Source organism: Tamandua tetradactyla, chromosome 17 (genome assembly GCF_023851605.1).
Source record: "Tamandua tetradactyla isolate mTamTet1 chromosome 17, mTamTet1.pri, whole genome shotgun sequence".
NCBI lineage: Eukaryota > Metazoa > Chordata > Mammalia > Pilosa > Myrmecophagidae > Tamandua > Tamandua tetradactyla.
In genome coordinates, this window is record NC_135343.1 from 38,573,271 (window position 1) to 38,595,284 (window position 22,014).

Consider the following 22,014-nt stretch of genomic DNA (forward strand, 5'->3'; position numbering starts at 1 on the left):
GACCGGCTGCTGCTCACCTGTTCGAGGTGGTAGTGATCCGTGAGGTACGGGTCATGGAGGTGGTCCAGGGTGTAAATCCTCCGGTGCTCGCAGGATGTGGGAGAGGAGATTGTCCGAATAGGTTGTTCCCTCTTCTGAGAGGAATTAGAAGAGCTGTCTGTAGCTGTCTGTTTGGAGGGAGGCAACTAAAAATTAACTTAAAAACAAAGGAACAGAACAAGAAAACCCCACACCAAACTGTAACAAGCAATATCCAAATACGGTTTATTTCCCAGTGGTGGCATGTTGTGGCCTCCTCAAAATCTTGAGTTTATCCTGGCCATGGGAAGCCAGAAAGCCCTGAAGGGCTAGCTTGACAAAACATGATGTGGCTGGCTCAACAGGCAGAGAAAGTCAGTCACTAGACCCTGAAAGTTGGATTCGGTTGGTTTGTTTTCCAAAGGCAGGAGCAGCTACTGGGCTTTGCAGAAGGGCTCGGAATACCAGGGCCTCCTGCTGGGGTACTCTGGCTTTTCCAAGCATGGTCACCTCATTTGGGGCCCTGGGTGTGAGGTATCTGGCAAGCAGGAAGAAACAAACAAGGAAAAATAAAACCCAAATGTTTATATGTGGGGCTAAACCCAGCCTGGGTATCTCTGAGACAGGAATGCCTCTGGGGTACCAAGACCACTAGCTTTCCAGGAAGAAATTTTGTAATCTTTAGGGTTGGAGGCAAATTTTGGAGGTCACTTTAAATTAGAAGCAAGATGGATGGTTGTAGAAGCCCCACACGTACAGAGGGACAAAGGCATCACTCAGGGTGGGTGGATGCAGAGGTGTTTCTCCTAGCACAGGCTGGAGCCTCTGGAGCTGTATCTCTGGAAAATGATCAGATGTCAGTATGGATTGGGGCTGAGGGCAGAGCACATGTGGATCCCACAAGCACAGGTGGCCTCACCTGCCACCCACTACACCACAGGGCTTCATCTTCCCACTTGAGACCCTTGGAACAGGCCAGGGGCACCCAGGGATGATCATTCTCATAACCCCTTGGCCTCAACAGTCACACACTCATTAAGGGCTATGTTAAATGCTTCTGGCAACCACCTTTAAAACCAGGGCCCTCAGAACCCCCACCCCTACCTGCTGCCTTAGGGGGACAGATTTTTTTTCTTCTCCCCAAAGAGATGAAAAGTTTTTCTTGACATCTAGCATATCAAGCCTATCTATATGTCTAGCAAGTACCTGGACACTCATCCCCAGCAGCTGCTTCTTACTCTTATGTTTCATTTGTCACATTTGATTATCTCTTTTTATTTTACTTGTTTCCACTAGCTGCTTTTTCAATGCTCTTGGGGGGCAAGCAGGGTTAAAAACAAATAGTTCTTTTTATCCTCTTCTCACTCCCCATTAATAAAAAATAATAAATGCTCAGAAAAATGGGACTTCAAGAAAGCAGGAAAAAGAGAAAACACCCATATTTTCACTATGCAATGTTTGAAACATGGTGTGTACCCAGCTGTAGAGGACATGTGCTGTGTGCATGCAGTAACCCTTTGGGGACCCGGCCGTCCTGGATTTTTCTCTAATTATGTTTAGTCCATCTGATGCAGAGTTTTTGGTCCCCCAGGTCACAGTGACTAATTCAGGTATGGACACATGGTCCTCTCTGAGCTGATAGAGAGATTTCAGACAGAGAGGTCAAAAAAGATGCTATTTCTGTCTCTGAAATCAAGATCTAAGGAACAGGTAAGCCTGGAAACCTGGTGAGGGTGTAGGGAAAGGAACTATCTAGAATGAATTGAAGCAGAACCCAGAGAGGAGACCCCTACAGACATCATCTGAACCACTGGAGTCAGTCAAGACTAGTCAGGATACACCCTGGGATGTTCCAGTGATGTGAGCCAATTCCTTTTGTAATTTTAGCCAGAATGGGTTGGGTTTGTGACTTGAATGCACTTTTCCTCATTCCTGATTCCAATTCTATGGCAGAAGTTCCCTCATACAGCATTCCTGGACTCTCTCTAACCCCTCATTTATTCCTCCCCACAGGGGGTGGGGGATTGGAACTGGGTGTGCAGACTGCCATGGCCTTCTTCCTCTCAGGAGCCCCCTGAATGGCAGACAACAGGTGCTATCAATCATTCTATTGACTGTGTGGACCGTGTGGTCCCTGTGCAGGTCCAGGGCCTGCCCCATGGAGGTGGGGGGTGGGGAAAGCTAGCACCCCTCTGCCTGGGTGGGCCAGTCCACCTAACCCTTGGGTTCAGCCTTGGGATGCCCATTTCTTACAGATGTCAACTAGGATGGTTTCATCAGTAATACAGGGTCATAAAAGGTATCTGCCTTACTTTTTGGTCTTTTTTCTCAATTGGTTCTGAACTCAATAAAGAGTGCCATTTAATGGCTCAAATTCCAGTAACTAAAAGAGACCAAATCCCAGTAATTAAAAGAGACCAAACAGTACCCAAGAATATACTTTCTTCCAAACTCCTGCCTGTCTTTCAACTTTCATAGCGCCCCCCCCCCCCCCCCTTTCCTTATGTCTCAGAAGGGGCTGCCCATATTGTGTGAGTGCCTGGCCCTGAGCTAGGCGTGACCATGATTCCTCACCATAACCTCACATGTGAAATATCTTGTGTCACCATCAGGAAAACGGAGACTATGAGAGATGCAGTCTCTTGCCTGTTGTTACACACAGTCAATGACAGAATGAGACTGAGATGCAAGCCCATGATAGTAAAGAATGATGGGATTTCTAATATACCTCATATATGCCCCTCCAATAGGTGAACCCAATTCTAATTCCTAATCTGAGAAGTGCTCTGTTGAGATTAATACAAGAAGGTGAACTCTGCTTTATACACACCCAGGAGATAAGGGGATGACGTCTTAATACAAAGGTTTCTAAGGATCTCAATAAATACCTTCTGAATGAGTAGACAGGGGCCCTTCAGTGTGATTCACCTGTCAAGAGTTCAATTATCCAACATCACATCACAGTCATCTCGTTAGGCTAGAAGTTACCCCTGTATCAAATATTGTAACATGCACTCAGCATTTAGTTGTCAGAAACCCAGGTAACACATCACACCACTACTTCTGTGTTAGTCACCTGTTTACCCAATCCACTGTACTCTCTGTGACCAGGTTAACAATGCGGAGAAACACATTCTGAGAAATAACGCATATCGAGATTTTTCTAGTATTCATTAGCCAATCCGAAACGCCTCCTGGTGTAGTCATCCCAACAACCCAGCCTGGGACAGCCTCTTCCCACTAGAGCCAAGTGCAAAGCTAGACACCTGTTGGGGAATGTGAGACCCAGAATGGACTTTTGCTATCTCGTAATTTAATGACTAATTCATGCAAAGGAGTAAGAAGGCCCAGAAAGCTTTGAGTGGCCTGTCATTCACCACCTCCCGAGGGTGGAACGGAGAGTGGTTAGAGCTGAGCCCGCCGAAGCCTTCCCTGCCCACACTGCTCTGGGCTTGTCTGAGCTTGGGGTAGGAGTGCGTACGAGAGGCTCCCTTAGAATCCAAAGCTTATTTCAGATCTATACTATCATACAAATCTTCCAAGATGGTGAGTGTGACCTATAAACTAAAGGAACGTCCTACTGGGCATCTCCAAGAAAGATGAGGGGGAAAAAAATCTCTTCTTTCACCCATGTGCATACACCTCTGAACCAGTTTTCCTGTAACCCTGGCTTCTGTTTTCCACACCAAGCCAGAGAAAAGTGGCCCACTCAAGGATGCACACACACATGTATGTAAACAAAATTCTTATACACCTCTCCGTTATTTGTGTGCACAATCCAGAAGAGTTAGATCAGGAGTCAGGAACTAATCCACTAACTTCCCAATCCAACAGCTTCACCTTCAACTCTGAAATAACTGCAATAACACGACTGACAGGGTTTAACTCTCCTAGCCCTTTGGTAGGTGCCAGTGACCTATTACAACTTTGAATTCATGAAAGACAGAAGTGGAGTTGAGCTGAGAACAGTATTAAGGCTTGACTACTCAGCTCCCAAGCGGGGAGGGAGGCTTCAACAACAGCTTCCCCAGCGTCCTGAGAGCGCAAACTTTTGATACTGCCTTGCTGGGAACAGTGAGGTCCTGTGTCACCCCCATACGGCAAGCATGACGCTGCTGCCTGTGAATGTATCTTCCCTTGCCTTTGGGTTTGAATTTGACTCTGTGTCAATAACCATTACTAAAGAGAAGTCTGATTAAGAAATAAGCAACCTACTCTGAGGCACTGAACAACAGAAATGCAGGGGGTATTATAATGCTAAGCAGGGTCTCCAGTTAGGCAGATTTGAATCACTGTTTTGGGCATTATAAACAGGATAATTTGGGCTAAACTAACCTCCAACTTCTTTTTCTTGCCTTACTGTTTTTTTTTTTATTTGCCAGGGACTCCAGCATGACATGGAAAAGTAGAGGTGATAGAGGCCATGTTTGTCTTGAACTGGTGTAAATGTGACTTGTCCTGATTCTCTATTAAATATGCTTCTTCATAACTGGAATGAAGTTTCAAAATTTTTCTTCTGTTCTGGATTGTTAAATTTTCACCAAGAAATGTTTAGAGGTTACCAGGTAGATGCTTTTTCAAATAGGATTTGAGATGATCATCCAGCCTTTCCCCTTTAATCTGTTTTATTAATGCATGCATTAAATAGCTTTCCAGTAGATAACATCTTATATTCCTGGGATATACTCTACTGGTCTTTTATTAAATTTGTTTTACTAATATTTGATGTGATCGGTGAATATTTATTTAGAATTTTAAATCTAGATTGACAAGTGAGTTTGGCCTTTATTTTTTTCTACTTGAGAGATCCTTGCTCAGTTTTATATGAGTTATGCTAATCTTCTAAACTGAGCTAGGCAGCTTTCTGCCTTTATACTTCGGAACAATACCTATAACATGGGGATTACGTTTCTCTACTACCTGCATTTGGTCCCTTTTTAAAGATGTATGCCTCTGACTACATTTTCAAATTTTTCTACAGCTACTGTAAAAATTCACATTTGTGGGTTCGATTCCCGGTGCCTGCCCATGCAAAAAAAAAAAAAAAGTCACATTTGTAAGTAACATGGTTTCTAAAGTGCTCTGGCAGGGCAGTAAGTGGAGACAAGACTTTGATAAGAAAGAATGCAGAAAGAACAGGAGGATGAAAAAAGGGAAGGGAAGGGAGGTAAAAGCAGGAGTCAAAGGATACTGAGATGACAGAGTGGGCACTGCCAACCTTAAAAAATAAATAAAATAGACTTGACTGCTCTGATCAAATTGACTCTGGGAGCAAAGATATCCCTTCCTTCCCTGAAGGATTCTGGGGTGTAGGATGGGGCTTTGTAGGGTAGGGAAGAGGACTCAGACCAAGAAGGTACCCGTGGACTTGACTGTGCCTTGGGGAATGCAGTGTGGCGTGGGGAGGGACCCCTGAGACAGGTGGGTGGCTTCAACATGGGAGTGGGGGAGGGACAATCCAGACCAAGGCCCAGCGCAGCAAAAACAGGCTCACGTTTATAGTGAACATCTCATAAACTTCAAAGACGGCAAGCTTCAAATGGCTGGATTGTATAACATAAAAATGTTATACTTTTATATTGCAAATGTAGTTGTTTCCTCTAATTCTTCAAAATTTAACAACAAATGAAAGGAAAAACATGGAGTTTAAAATTTAACATAGAAGGGTGGGCCATGGTGGCTCAGCAGGCAGAATTCTCGCCTGCCATGCTGGACACCTGGGTTTGATTCCCAGTGCCTGCCCATGCAAAAAAAAAGAAAAATTAACATTGAAGTTTCGTTTAAATAGTTAGCTTTAATGGAATGATATCTTAACAATAAATCTAAATCTGAAATGCAAAAAACACAAGGCTGTGGGGCATAGAGAGCCTCCTAGGCTCACAGGCGCAGAAACTAGTTGTTTCCCCCCAAGGTCATTGTTGCCTGGTTCGGACAAGGAAGTGGCCTAAAGGGAGAGGGGAGATGAGAAGGTCAGTGACCAGTGGCAAATGCATGCTGGCTACCTCCTACTGCACGGATGCATGTTATAAAATATGATCTCTCATTCTCATAAGCTTGGTTATTCTTTCCTCTCCTATGGAGGGACCCTGAGTTTACCAGAAGTTCCTAAAGAATTGTGTGCGTCTGCCAGAAGTTCCTAAAGAATTGTGTGCGTCTGCTCAGGTGGCTGCGGTCCAGAAATGAGCCTTCAGCTGGAAGGCCATCCTCTCTGACCCAGGGAAGCTCAGTGGGGAGGGAAAGCACCCTAACCAATGGCCAAAGCAGCCAAGGTGACAGTTTGCTTAAATTATCCCTCCTCAGATTGAATCCTGGCTGCAAACCTAGGGCTTTTGGGGACATTCAGGGTAGATCTGATGCTAAATTTCAAAGTTAAACAAATGATTTGGGGGAAATGTGCATTCCCTCAGTTCCCTCCAGTTCAGCAAGTGAGTGCTGACTCCCTAGGTTTTCCTGTTAATCTTTGTTTTTAAATATATATATATAGTAGGGGTAGAGAACAAAGGCAGCATGCTGGGATGGGAGAAGAAAGGTAGGTATGGGCACCTGGAACTATCAAGGGGTGGCTGGGTCACAGCTTCCTGGGGTAGGATGCCTACTAAGCATCCTGGTGAGACTGCAAGAAAGTCGGCAATTGGCAATTTTTTTCTCCCACTTGGAGATGCAAACAAATGGGACAAATTCCATCTCTAGAAATATAAACAAACAATTCAGACCACTTCATCATCCCTGCATCCTAAGGGACACCTGTGCCGGTACAAGGCAACATATGGCACCAGGAGCCAAGCATTTCCTAAGCAGCCACTGCAGGCTGTCAGCAGACCAGCCTAATATGAATAAAGTATAGAAAATAAAGTTAAGGAACAGCTTAAGGGGGCAGACCACATCATCTAGCAGTCTTGTGGCCCCGTAAAGCATAAAACAGTACTATCCAGGAGAGAATGAGAAAACCTCGTTTCTGGACAAGAATTGCATCTTAGTTTCCATACATGTAAAAGGAAGGGCACTGGAGGCTCTCTGAGGTCTGCTGGAGCTCTAACAATTTTATGGGTAACCCTCTTGCCACCAGAACATTCAGGGCAGAGGTGTCTGACTAAGCTGCTTGTTTAGGTGATTCCAGAGCCACAGGATCAATTCAGTTTGATTAAGCAGAATTTCTGGCTTGCCTGCAGATGGTGCTGATATTTTGAATTTTTAAGGGTGGCTAACCAGCAGCTATGACCACAATTTGCATTATTTTTGAAGCAACCCACCATCAAAATAGATCTTAACAGCTGATGCAATTAAAGCAAAAGTCTCATCACAAGGGCTGGTCGACTAGAACATATATATATATACACATGTATCTGTGTGTATAAAAATAGGACCACTCCTCAACTTTAGGCTGTGCGACTAGATGGACCACATGAAACTCTCGGAATCTTCTGCTTCTCAGAAGACAGTGAACTAGATGGTGGGGTGCCTCTGAAGGGCCCCTGGCTCAGGGTGTTTGGATGAGCTTTTGTTTCTAGCTTTGCAGCGAAGCAAGCCTCTCAACTCAGACTCAAAAGTCAACTCTCTCTCCTTTGGTAAACAGGAAGCTGCCAGCCAGCCGTCTTGTCAACAGGCCTTTGGGAACGGGTGGCTCCAGCTCACCTGTCCTGTTGGCTCCAGGTGTCTTCTTTCAAAGAGGCAAGTAGAGCAGGAAATAGGTCATATTCATGCTCTTTTTTGGCCCCAACTAGCAGCAATTTGGGCCTCCGAAGCAACTGCTGGGAGGAAAGAAAAGGGATGGCTTTGTCCTGGACTCCAGGCCATTATCATCCTCTGGAGCCTAGAGGATAAATTAAGTGGAAATCCTTTCCTTATGAAAAAAACAACAAAAACAAAGTTTCCACAGTTAAAAAAAAAAAGTTTTAGGTTTCTAAATTTTGAAGTTAGATACAATTTTGGAAAGAATCTTTGATAAATCAGGGATAGGGAGCAGAAAAGTAGATTTTGTAACTCTGAATATGCACCCTATGTAAATTAGTGAAATGGAAATAATACCCTCTTACTACTTACAGCTTAAAAAGGTGTGATGATATATGTGTAAATTAAGAGAGGTATAAGCAGGGAGGGCTTAGCAAAATGCCCTTGGGTTTCTTGAATTTAGAGCATTTCAAAGCTCTCCTTTGGAATCTTAGGTATTTAATTGCTTTTATTTGGCCACTGTTCAAAAAACATCCTCTTCTTCCTCTGTAATGTGAGCTTGATATTTACTGTCATTTAGAAGATAAAGACGCTCCTGGTCCATCTTCTAAGACCATTCAGCCCACTGTAAGTCCTGGGCCTCCGCTGGCAGCAGTTATGAGGACACTGCTCCTCCGAGTAGGACTGCCCCTTCCAAAACATTTCTGCTTTTCTTAATAACCACCACAGGTAAGATTTTCTGGTAAATTAACTTTGCAGAAGTAATTTACATTTTCAAGAATGAAATGTAACCTCTACCACACAGCATATAAATATATATATATATATATATATTTTTTTTTAAATGCATTTTCTCTTTTACCTAACCCCACCTGCCTCAATCCCTTAATTTCAAAGGTAGAGATAACAGAAAATATTTCTGATCACTTGATCTTCAAAAACGAGACTGGGGCTTTCAGGAGTAGGCAGGGGAACCTTATCTTCACTAAAGAGATGGCTGAAGTTTTAACTCCAATGTACTAGTTGAGAAGTCCTACTTCATCTCTCTGAGTCTTGGTGACTTTATTTGCAAAAATGGAAATCTCAACTTGTACCCCACTCGGTGGTTTGATGATCAAATACAGTAACATATGACAAAATGCAGGGCACAGCTCCAGAGACAGAGACAATTTCACATGGTTTCCTTTCCTTCCTTTCTCCTTGGCCAGTGAATGGAGACACTGAAGAAATAAATTCACTCTGAGAAGATCTTGAGTCCAAACTATCAAAGATAACAGCTGAGTAATGCCAGAACTAAGTTTAGAATCCAGGTTCTCCCTAGACTCCAAATGCCACAAACTCAAGGATCACACAAAAACTCTTGGAAAATTGGAACATTAATCCATTTCCTATAAAACATGTACATTTTCCCGCAACTTTAATGTTGTTGGGGAGAGAGTAGGGGGGGATATCTGCGAGAAAAGGAAAAATTTGTGGCATTCAGTACTCCCCAGCTCCCATAAATGAAACCTTGATTTCTTTCCATTTAATCAGGAATGAAAATAAGCATAACTTACAAATATCAAATATACATCGAGGACAAAACAAATTGCTTCTTGGTACTTTGGTTTTAACCACTTGCTCTGGCCACGCTTTGAAAACACTGAGGGTGGGTGGGAGGGATCTGAGATGTCACTGGGGACAACTGCTCTGAATAGCCAGAAAGCAATAGAACGCAGCTTGTAATAAACAGGATGTCAAAGGTTCAAGTATAGGGCACGAGGAGGGACTAAGTTTTCCAGTCTGGGCAAAACATGGCTAGAAGTTGATGCTACTGCAAAGAGGTGAAGATTTTCTATGAGAACTAAGATTCCCTCATTGAAGAAGTTACGATCTAATGAAACACTAAATATTAACCTGGGTTCCGTGAGAGAATGAATGCTTACATAAATTACATGATTGACTCTTTTCTCAGTTCTCCAAAGGATGGTGCACAGTCAGTACTAACCTAGGTGCACAGGAGAGAAGTTCCTTCGTTATGTAGGATGAATGCCACTGGATTTAGTTCTCTTAAAGAACATCTAGTGAGAACAGCTGCTCAAATTCAAATCCAAAATACTCTGGGGGTAGTCTAAATCCAGAAGGAGGGAAAATAAAAGCCTAATATGAGGTAGGTCTTTCTCTGGTCAAGCCTCTTTTCAATTGCTATCGTGCAGACCCTCTGGGTTGAGCAGCATTCACTACACAGACTCTGAGTCCATGGTAAGAAGGGTCCTCATGGGGTATTATTCTCCAATTTATCATCTTTTTTCTCCCTTTTCCAACTTGGGTCCAAGAGAACCCTAAAATATAACTTTTGTATTAGGTTGTTTAAAATTAGAAGAGATGGGCAGGCAACAGCGGCTCAGTGGTAGAGTTCTTGCCTGCCATGCCAGAGACCTGGCTTCTATTCCCAGTGCCTGCCCATGAGAAAAAAAAAAAAAAAAAAAAATTAGAAGAGCTGAAATATAATTACCTAACAGGGGAAGAGCAAAACAAGCTGGAAGGCTTGGGAGAGAGGGTTTGCTGCTGCTTCAACATGAACTAGCTATTGGATCTCAGACAAGTCACCCATCTGATTTTCTGGAGTGCTCTGGCCACTTCGTCTATAAAATGAGGCAAATATTACTTTATTTACCAGAAGGAAGGAGGCTGGATCAGATGAACTAAAAAATCCCTTACAATACCGTGACCTATAATTCTAAGGAGTTGGCCTGCCTACAGCTATCCTTGCCTCCCAGCAAATCAGACATTTCCGGTTAACTCCTCTCAGCTATCCCACCCTAGAGCATGGTTATTTTACATGGCAGACATACTGCTTCCTAACATTAAGCGAAGAAAACAGCAAGAACCACAGAAGAGCACCTAGAGCCATAGAACTCGACCTTTGCTGATCTCTTTAAACCCCCGATGGGGGAAATCAGGATTGCTGTACCTAAGTTGTGTCTCTTGATACCTCATTCTCCCTTGGCCTCTCTTCTCAGAAAACCTCCTCTCATTCTTTCTTCCCTTTTAAAAATCAGAGCAATACATGTATATAGTTTAATAAAAACCCAAATAGCAGTCCCTTGTCCTATTCTTCCCCATCTCAGCTTCTTACACCCCAGAGAAATTTACTTTCTATTCTTGCAGCTCTTTCTTCTGGTATTTTTCTCCACTTCTTAAATGACATATACTAGTATTTCTTGATTTTCAGATTTAGATATTATTTAAGGAGTTATTATGGAAGATGAAGACTTAGCTATATCTTTCTATAAAGCAAATATTTCTTTAATCCCTGGCTTTAGAGCCGAAATCCAGCCACTCATCACCGTGACAGCTGAAACATTTACACTTGACCATAGATTCTAGATTAGGCTGCTCTAGATGTTTCATTTCAGCTGCATTCTTCCAAGATCATGTTAAGATGACCTTTATCTATGGAGATGCTAATAACATTTTAAAATGGTTTTAGAATTCTAAAGCAGTAAATAAAACACCAAGTTTTAATGGCTCAAAACCTATAAAGTAGGAATTTGGTAAACTGTTAACTAAATGACTATGAAAACCCAAAGCCTCTCTAAATCTATACAGCTCATTTCCTATTCCCACCTCCATCTACAATAACCCATTCTTTGCAGGCTCCAAACCCTCTCCCTCAAAGCCCTCAGCTAAAGTAATCCAGAAGGAAATCAGCTCTAAATTGAGAAAGCAAACCAGCTCAGCTTATCCATGGAGCAAAACTATTCATAGCTCATTTTTACAAGGGTTTCTTCCATAAGACATGCAAGCTACCAAAAGCACAACAGAGGGAACAGACTTCAGTCCCTTTAAGTCTCCCCAGCTCTGTAATGAAAGAAATTAAAAGCTGTCAGTAGGTGACACCTATAAGAGTATATCAACTCTGAGCCATGTCCAAAAAACCCTCACGTTACAGAATGCAAACCTTTTTTGTAGTGGTGTTGCTTTACATTCTTTGCATTATTCAGCTTACAAATGTGTACCAAATTTCTCAGATGCTGAATTCCCTCATATATCCATATTAAATCCTGGCAACAGACCTTACTGACCTCCAACTGCCTCAAAGTACAGTCTTGCAATATGCTGACTCTGTGAACTAATATGATAATATAAAAGTGAATTTTATTTGTGGGAATCACTGCTAACTGAATAGAAATGGAAAGTCGCAGAAAGTTTAAGGTGAATTTTGTAGTAACTACTGACTACAAACTATAGATGGATATAGAAAGTTGTAGATGGTTTAAAAAAATGAATTTTGCAAGCTCTAGATGGATGTGGAAAATTTGAGAAAGTTTGTTTGTAGTTATTGCTGACTACAAGAAATTATAGAGGGTTTATAAAAATAAATTCTGTCTTAGTCAATGCTGCTCTCTGTTAAACTACTCCTAATGAAAGTTATAAAAAAGTTTTTCTTAACCACCTGAGTACTCTGTTTTAAAAATAAAAAATTTATATCAAAATAATATCCTTGTTTATGTTTGTTAACCTTATCATCCTTTATTTCCAAAGGCAAGTCTTCGCATTCTTAAAGGAAGACTGTTACAAAAAATTTGTTCTCTCACTTTGTAAAAGTGAAGTGGTAAAATAGTTTTCTATAAAAAGTGTTTCGAAAATATCAATTATTTAAAAAATTCTATTCTTCTGTTAAGCTAAAATTTGTCATGTATTTAGAAATTGGGTAAAATCCCTAAAGACTTAATTTTTTTTTTTTTTTCTGGCATGGTCAGGCACCAGGAATAGAACCTGGATCTCTGGCATGGCAGGAGAGAACTCCGCCACTGAGCCACCATTGCCTGCCCATAAACTTAATATTCTCACTGTTCATTTTATATATTAATACTTACCTGTACAATGACCAAATTTACTTGTTAGTTACATTATTTTACTCTAATGCTTCTTTAAAAGTACACATGGTCTGCTATAAATCAGAACTTCATCTTCACCAAGAACTTTCAAAGAGAAACAAGGCAAGTATACAAACTATATTCTATCTGTTAATTAACCTAACCCTAGTAAATATGTAAAGGTAAAACAGGACAATCTGCTGTAGACTGTCAATGATTTCTTATTTCTAAAGGTAGCTTCATTAACCAAAAAAACAAAAAAAGCAAAGTATGTGATAGCCAAACTAGAGTGATGCTAAGACCTTAACCCCAGGAACTTTAACTCAAAAAAGCAGAACTAATTGCCCTCACCTGAGCTCTAAAACTAGGAAAAGGGAAAAAGCTGTGTCTTTTTAGAACTGCATGTTGAAACAGCGAAGTTTTCTTCCAATTAAACACCACCAACAGATACTCAATTCCTGAATGCCATGCTCTTACCAACAAAAAATAATAGTGGTAATTCATTGCTCTGGCCATCAGAAAAATAATACTAACATCTCCTGAGGGAATAAACTGGCTGGGTTAGAATTAGGGCTGTGGCTTAGCTAAGCTGAAGCCCAACCAATCAAGCCCTTTCTAAGCCTCATTACTGCACTCCTTGATTTAGCATGTGTCCTTGTATTCCCCAGTTAAGGAGGAACGAACTGCCCAGCTAAGATCCACTCTTGGATCTGAAAGATGGTAATTTCCTTCCCTTTTCCCTAGTCTCACTTAGCTATTGCCTCTTCTAGGCCCACTCACTTCTATCCTCCTTTTGCATCTTTAAACTTCCTACCAACTTTGTTTCTTCCAGATTAGGAACCTTTCACAACAAACTCCTCGCTAGAGGCCACGCTGCTGTTCCCCACACTCAACCAGCCACCCTCAAAAGCATAGCCAGAAACTTCTATACTCCCACAGGTAGGACCTATGACCAACTGACAGCTTGAAGCAATTACAGAAGATGGATCACAGGCAGAAATCCCCTAAACATTAAGGAGAGAAGTCTCTGAGGGGGAAATGACCCAGGGTTAGAATTAGGGCTGTGGCTTGGCTAAGCAAAGGGCAAACTCCAAAAAGCCATTAGGCCTCAAGGAGAAAGCTATCTCTGAGAAAAGCAACAAGCAGCACCTGGGGGCCATATGATCCCCACCTGTGTGAGTCATCTATCGAGAAGGGTAGGACCAGCTCACCTACCCAAGCACACTCTCTGCCACCAGGCACCACCCTGCAGAGAAGAGAAGGGAGCGTAGGAGGAAGACCCCAACAAGGAAGAGGGGAAATAAGTAAGGCTAATCTATAAAAGCAAGTGGCCTTACATTGCCTATTGCCTCTCACCTTTTTCACCTCTAGCTTTACAAGACTGCCCACATGTGTACCTAATAAATTTTCTGCTTGCTTACTCTTAAAAAAAAAAAGAGTTGGCTACACATTTTCTATCATTTTTTTGCAAGTGGATTAATAATTATAAATTAAGCCTACCATGGCGTAAAGAAGATCCATTCATTCAGCAAATAAGATACGGGGGTGGGGGGGAAGGCAGGCTTTTAAGGGAAACAGAAAAAAGACAGTGCTAAGGAATTTTAATGGAGAGAAGACAGTCATAATTGGTTGAAAGAAAACTATCAGGAAATGTGAATGGAATGAACAACCCCCCCCAAATCGTGGAAGATCAGTGGCCGCTAATCAGAAGTCTCTGGCGGTGGCTCTGGCAGGAAGATGGGGACATGCGTCAGGCTAGTGGAAGGGGAGAGGAAAGGAGAGTCATGGGCAGACTGCAGAGAAGAGTGTGTTGGTGATTGGCAAGAGCAAACAGGCAGGGTGGTGTGTGTGTGCATGTGCGGTACACAGGATGATCTTTTGACTCCGGAAACTCAGGAGGACAAGCTGGTCTGCGAGATAATAAAGTGTTGGGACAGTGTGTAGTAGACAGCCAGGCCTTGTGGACCAAACGCTGCTCCCGGGAGGGGCAGGGGTCGCCCCTTCTGCCAGGTTTTATTCTCCAATGCAGAACACCCAAGGAATGCTTACGCTGTCCTGCACCAATATATTTCCCACATTGCCCTAGGAAAAGTGTTTTCCTCCTAGCCCCAAGGAATCTCCTAAAACACAGGAATGCTTCTGGCTCCAGCAACAGAAATGGAATAAACCCTGGGTCCCCTAGACAGAATGCTGGAAGTTTTCCCACACACACACCATTCTCTTAGAAAATGATCATAATTCTGATCTAAGTTGTAAGAGGATCTTATCATCATCTACACCCTTTTTTTTTTTTGCAAATACTTTTTTATTCACTGTTAAAATCACTTGGGGATTTATCGGGGCATCACTCTGGACAAACCCACAAAATTTCATGCCCTAGTCAAGGTTCCATGTTCTATGTACACCCTTTTTTAAAATAAATGACTTCCAAGTTCTAAACAACTGTCTTACCAATAAAAATCCTAGAGTACAACAAACTCTGCGAAGCTAGAGACTATATAGTATTAAAATAGTTGTTCCTGAAACTCAGCATCAAGGGATTGAGAAAACCTTCTCAACCAAAAGGGGGAAGAATGAAATGAGACAAAGTGTCAATGGCTGGGAGATTCCAAACAGAGTCAAGAGGTTATCCTGGAGGTTATTCTTACGCATTAAATAGATATCACTTTGTTGGTCAAGATGTAGTGGAGAGGCTGGAGGGAACTGCCTGAAAATGTAGAGCTGTGTTCCAGTAGCCATGTTTCTTGAACATGATTGTATAATGATACAGCTTTCACAATGTGACTGTGTGATTGTGAAAACCTTGTGTCTGATGCTCCTTTTATCTACCTTGTCAACAGATGAGTAAGACATATGGAATAAAAATAAATAATAGGGGGAACAAATGTTAAAATAAATTTAGATTGAAATGCTAGTGATCAATGAAAGTGAGGGGTAAGGGGTATGGTATGTATAAATTTTTTTTCTGTTTTCGTTTTATTTCTTTTTCTGAATAGATGCAAATGTTCCAAGGAATGATCATGATGATGAATATGCAACTATGTGATGATATTGTGAATTACTGATTATATATGTAGAAAGGAATGACCAAAATAGGAAAGTTTGCGTTTGTTTGATGTTTTTTGGTATTTAAAAAAAAAAATTAAAAAAAACAACAACAGTGGCTCAGTTCCTTGGCGCTAGGTTTTAGCCACCTTATTTACTGTCTTAGGGCAGAAAGTCCCGTGGCAGTGGGCTCTTGAACAATGGGAACCCGACCCATCAGCCTCCAGTGATCCTACCTGCCCTCAGTGGGATGTATTCCCAGTAGTCAGTGGCTTGATCATCGGGACTTTTTTGGTGGGGAGATGCTATTATTAATAAGGTCCTTGATTGTAAACCAAGGGAATGAAGGAGATTGATCACATATAGCAGGGCCTACATGGAATCCAATTAACTAAGAGCAATTCCCTCTCCAGGGAGTCTCTGAGTGTCTGGAAGCAGCTGTATTGTTTCTACACTTCCTATTCGCCCCATGCATTCAGCCTTACCCTAGAACAGCACGTTGATCCCCTGTGGATTAGAGGATAAAACCAGGAGGGATTCTGGCTTCCATCACCCCCTTCCCTTTTCTCCCTCTCTCACTCTCCCCATTCTATAAATCACTTCTGGCAGGTAGCTGGGAAGCAGCTGCGAGTGACAGTTTTGCTCTGGAGCACAGGAAGCCACCTTTTAACCCGCCTGCTGTTGTTTGTCTCTCGAAACGTGACAAAGGAACAGATGTAAGCAACATGCCAACTGTTGAGAGGATCTGCTTGGAGCCCTGGGAGGTCTGCTCAGAGCAGCATCACACTAGCCACTCCATGGGCAGGCAACTGAGCTCACTTCCTGAACCCCTACACAGCCCAGGGAAAACCCAACCATCACTGCTGCTTTAGACCCCACGCTGAGGCCCCCAGTCCAGAAGCCTCTTTTCCAGCCCTGTTCAAATGATCCTGAGGTCCAGCCTAGCCTCACTTCCTTTTCTGACCCACATACTCCTCGCTGGGCCAACGACTTTACACTGTCTGTACCAGGCTCTAAGCCTTTTACAGGTTGGTCTCCTCTCTGTCCGAAGGATTCTATAATCTCTTTGAGGGCTGGAGCCATGGCTTACACATCTGTGTATCCACAAAGTAGTATTTTTCAAATCACTGGTCACAGACCCTTAGTGGATCAAGGGATAAATTTGATGGGTTGCAACCGGTATTTAAAACTATGAAATAAACTGGCTTATAAAAGACATTCTGGGGACAAGACATTAGATATTATCATGAAATTCCTATTAATTTTCTTAGGTATAGTAATGGTGCTGAGGTTGTACAGGAGAATAATGCATGCTGAAGTATTTAGGGGTGACAGTTTCCAATGGATCAGCAAAATAATCTGTCTTTAAGCACATACACATGTGCAAAGAGAGCACCTGTGAGACAGTTACAACTATTGACTCTAAATGTAGGGTATACAGGTGTTTTCTGTATGAATCTTTAAATGTTTATGTATCTTTGAAAAGTTTTATAATAAAAAAATGGAAGAAAATGGAACATGGGAGGAAACAATCAGGATGTGGAGCATGAAGTATGACTTGATTTCAGGTCTACGTGTGGATGTACATCCTATATCCTAGTGTAAATGCATTTCTTACAGTAGGTTAAGTCCAAGAGTGTGAAAATGCTGTCCTACAGTTCTTCTTTGCACCAGGCACACAGCAGGCATGCAATGAACTGTTGTTAATTAACTTCTTAAAAACACAGGATTTAAATGAAGAAGCAAGCTGAGAAATCATTTTGTTTCCAGTTTATATTCCATTAGCTCAAGCTGCGACGAAATAGCCAGGCCCTTTTCTGCCATCCCACACTCAGGCTTAATTCAGCCTTCAGGACTTTCTTATCAGATGTTTAATTACTCATTAGGAAAGTTAATTCTGGATTTCCCCTTAGATGTCAGAGAAGGAGCTTAAGCATGTTAACAGAACTCTCCAAGGAAGACAACCAATTGTCACAGTTTACCTTGGATTGAAGGGTTTTCCCAGGATTTAGGACTTTTGGTGTTAAACTCAGGACAGTCCCAGGAAATCCAGAATGGCTGGTCACCCTAACTCTGAGAAAAGATGGCACAAGAACTATGGATGGAACAAGACAGCTGACTCTGTTGTGTTGGTGGGCAGGAGGAAGCACTGCAGATGAAGCAATGAAGCCAAATCCAGAGCAGGAAAAAGTAAAACATCTCTATGATAGCATCCAAACAGCAATGGCAAATGCCAACTTGCAAACTCTCATGCCCTTAAACAGAAACGCTCTCGGATTATTTATTAGGTAATCTGGAAAGCAGAGGACAAACAAAGCTTACTGTAAAAACGTCATCATCACCAAGCTCAGCTTCATTATGGATGGTGGAAGACGATGTCGTTGAGCCTAAAAGGATGAAAATGCAATAAAAAGTGTTTCCAAAGAGGATAAGTCAAATTCAATAATTTAATAAGTATGCTTTAATAAGACCACATTCCATTCATTTTGAATATGAATCCCCAGCAGAAATAGGTTACCTGGGAATGATATGATTTTAACTTACTCTTCTTTAATTGACTCTTTGCAGAATGCTCCATAAATGTTGCTGGATAAATACCTCAAACTTTTATACTGGCTTCTAGGGCACAGGCAAACAGACAGGCCTCACTGAGCGAGCAGCCTTGGGTGCCTGCCTTCTCCTCGATAAGGGTATGGAGACCAGGCATCTGCCAGAGAGCCTGAGGGTCCCTCAGTGTAGTAGGAAAAGCAAAGGACTGAGAAGCCTCAAATGAGACCCACCACGATCTCAGCGTGTAAACTGGACTTAGTTTTTCCAGTCCTCTCACCTTGACTGTAGCTTCCAGTTCTGAAATTCAAATACTGGATTTTAAAACCCAGACTGTGGGAACTACCTTCTAACCTGACACCTGAGCTACTGTCAGAAGACCCAGCTTCTTCTGTGATGGAATAAATCGGTCTTTTAGAGTTCGACTTATTTACTTTCTCATACCTTTCATCATCCTGATAGGAAATCAGTTGTAATTACACTTGGAAAAGACTAAACAAAAACTTGAATTTGCAGCAATCACTGTATGCCTCATTCCTCCCCCAATGATGTGTGATCAACCCAACCGACACTGTTAATGGCCCAAAGATAAAAAACATACAAAATGTGCATGTGACCGATAACAATAAAAGAGAAATTTATTTGTATCTTCTTTTTTTCTTGGTTAGGCATTTAAAAATATTTTGCTATTACATGAAATTGAAATAAAAAGAATTCCTTAGAATAGGATGGAATACTTAAATTTCTAATGAGGGATTAAAGAAGGGGGAAAACAGTCCCCAAATATTCTGTGCAGTTCCTATTAGCCTTTCAGAATTTTCCCCTACTATATGAATTACTCTAGTCAATTAACATTTAGAAGTGAGTTTGATAGAAAACAGTTAAGCAGAATTTACACAGAGAAAAAAATATATAAGTAGGAGAATCAAATTTTTGCATACTTTCAGTGAATAAGTACATGGACAATCTGCAAACTTTTATCAAGAATAGAAGAGGTATTTTCTTTCTGAACATTTAAAAAGTTATGTTTAACAACAACATTTTAAGTATTTGTTACTCTGTCAAACTTATAATGTGAACGCAAACGGGTTTTTATTATCTTTTTGGCTATCACATGGTGGCAGTTAGCAGATTTCATGCTCTAGCTTGAATTGCCATACTACTGATTATACCACTAAGTGATATTTCTTAAGGTTTGCTTTTCTCTCTTCCCCCAAATCCACAATGAAGAGAAGGACATAAGGACACTTTTACTTCTTAAACAAATCAAACATACAACCTTTTGTGATTAATTTTCCCAAATTCTGAATTTGGCATTAACTTGCCTTGCTCGACATTTCTTTTCCCATGGGGTTCTGGCTACGGTGCTTTTTGCATGGCAAAACAAACCCTCTGATATGGTAAGTGAATAGGCTGAAGTAGAGAACCTATGATTTTGCATTGGTGAACTCCAGCTAAGCCCACCATGAGAAGCGACTGCCAAAGGGCCTTCCAGGCTATGAACACATGTAATGCAGTGCCACTACTCACTCACCCACACACGGAGGGCTAGTCTGCACCAGGGCTCCAGGAGGCCCAGATCCCTCTTCCATCTCAGTGGGCCCCTGAATACAGGAGGCCTCCTTGGATCGCCAGGACAGACCAGTTGTAATAGTCAGGGAAGGTGAAATCAGTAAAAAATTCATTCACATGGAGTCCAGAACTTGTCTGCTTGTTTTTTTTTCAGAGTAGAGTATAAAATCAATTGGGATCATTCCTTACTCTGAAACTCATCTCTTTTCTCCCCCTGTATTCTCACTAAGTATTGGCACCTACTGACCTGGCACCCAACTGCCCTATAATTAAATGACAAATATACGATGGTAGAAATAAAAATAACTTAGAAAGTTTCCATAGTTCCACTAAGAAAGCAGTGGGAAATTCAATACCTTCTATAAGGTCTTCGATTGCTTTCCTCACTCCCCTGTCAAAGGCTCGAGCATCAGCAGGGCTTTGAAAACTCAGTCCAAACTTCCTATTATCAACCTTCCAGTGATGAAATGTTGGATTGGCTTTGGTGTAGACCAAGTCCTTCCTCACATAACATTCCAATACCACCTGAAGGATTGAAACATACAAGCCGGTTACTTGCAGAACAGCCTTCATAGGGTCTCCTTACAGAAATCTAATCAGGAACCATTGCTGGTGGAAATCAGTGAGTACCTCTACTCCCTGCCCTTATTATCTGTGAGTGTTCCCAGCTCAGAAGAAATCTTTGCTTGCTCCTATTGATCATCCAGTCTTCACTGACTCATTTCATCCTTGGCTTCTTCTCTCCCCACTGTATTGGGTGTGTTCCATTACCAGGGTTTTTATTCCTCTTCTTTCTGCCCCTGACTCTGGGACACTAAGCTAAGGTTGAAGTCTTGGACTTCTGGATATACAGGCTTAACGTTTCTGTGTCAATCTCTTCCCTATCCTAATGAGTCTATCCAATGACCACGAATTCAACAAGCTGAAAAATTAACTAATTGGCTCTGAAATTTAGGTCACTAAATTCCTCTCCCAACCTCACCATCTCTGTTCATTCTCTCAACTCAAAATACATGTGGTCATCTTTGCCTCCTTTGCTTTCTCTATCCCCCAGATTACTAATCACCATGTCCATTTCATTTTCCCTTCAACATCTTTTATACCAACCCAATTTCAATTGCTACCAACCTTATCTGGAACTCCATTAACCCTACATCTGGATTATAAGAACAATTTTCGTGTCTAGCAATCTAGTTTCACAACTGCCTTTTATTAAGCTATAACTTTGAGCAGGTTTTCACTGACCCTCAATCTTTTTATCTTTAGAATGGATGTAGCACCACAGCTATCAATAAGAACATCTGTATGAAAATGTTCTGAAAACAATGCATAAATGAGGAACTTAAAGCTACACTTGCTTCCGAGTATATTTCCACCATCAAATTTTACTCTTTTTTTCCAGTTCTCATTCTTATCACCTTTACAGTTTAATATTTCATCTCATATTGTTCTGTGACAGTTTTATGTGCAGTAATCTTGTTCCCCTAACTAAACTGTAAAAGATTGTTAGTATTATAAAATAATTCCCCCTGTGTCTAGCACAGTGTTTTTGGTTGATATAGATAACAGGGCTTAATATTATTGAATAAACAGCATTGCAATTATGTGAATGTAAATATCATTGTTTATTTACAAAAAAATAAAAAATATTTATAATATTTATTCCCATAGTTTAGCGAAGAATACCACCCTGACTTTGCTAAATCTTAACAGCCTTGATTTTGTTCTGGCAAAGCTCTGCATTTAACACAATGAAATCTTTTTAATTTAGACTAATTAAATGGAAAGAGTGAAGGCCTGGCTAAATTAGTATAAATCTAAATTAGAGAATATCTTTAAATGAATACAAATCTCAAGAACACATCCAGCAAATAGAAATTAAGTGTTGCCAAGTAAATGTTCCCTAATTTAATGAATAGATGAGAATAATATTCAAATTGGTATATCAAATAGCAGTCTCAAGCAGTTAATTTTATTACATTGTATTAAAAAAGGACAAGAGTTCCCTCACACAATTCTATTTATGATTAAATTCCTTATTATGCCTATTTCTTTCTAAGAATAGTGCAATGATTAAATGTCAGCCCAGCCCCATTCCAAACTGGGGAAATCTAAATAACTAATGCTTTATCTAACAAATGTTATCTATTTTAGAATTTAATAGCCTCAATTCAAAGCCTTGAAATAAACTTTTTTTTTGTAAAAATAAAGACTTTCAGTTTCTCCATATTTTTAAGGTGAAAAAAAATTAGTCTCTGATCAACACTTTCTAAGCTAGAGATTATTCCAAAGGTACATTTTT

General features: G+C 41.1%; 1 protein-coding gene across 2 annotated transcripts in view; it reads right to left on the reverse strand.

Annotated features, from left to right (window-relative positions):
• SPRED2 (sprouty related EVH1 domain containing 2) overlaps window positions 1-22,014 on the reverse strand; it is a 141,156-nt gene that overhangs the window by 7,133 nt on the left and 112,009 nt on the right. For both annotated transcript variants that reach the window (XM_077134407.1, XM_077134406.1), the window contains exons 3-5: window positions 20,069-20,237; window positions 17,916-17,980; window positions 18-167 (exon numbers count right to left, since the gene is read on the reverse strand). In XM_077134407.1, the coding sequence (XP_076990522.1) occupies window positions 18-167; window positions 17,916-17,980; window positions 20,069-20,237 (384 nt within the window). The remainder of the gene's footprint in view (window positions 1-17; window positions 168-17,915; window positions 17,981-20,068; window positions 20,238-22,014) is intronic.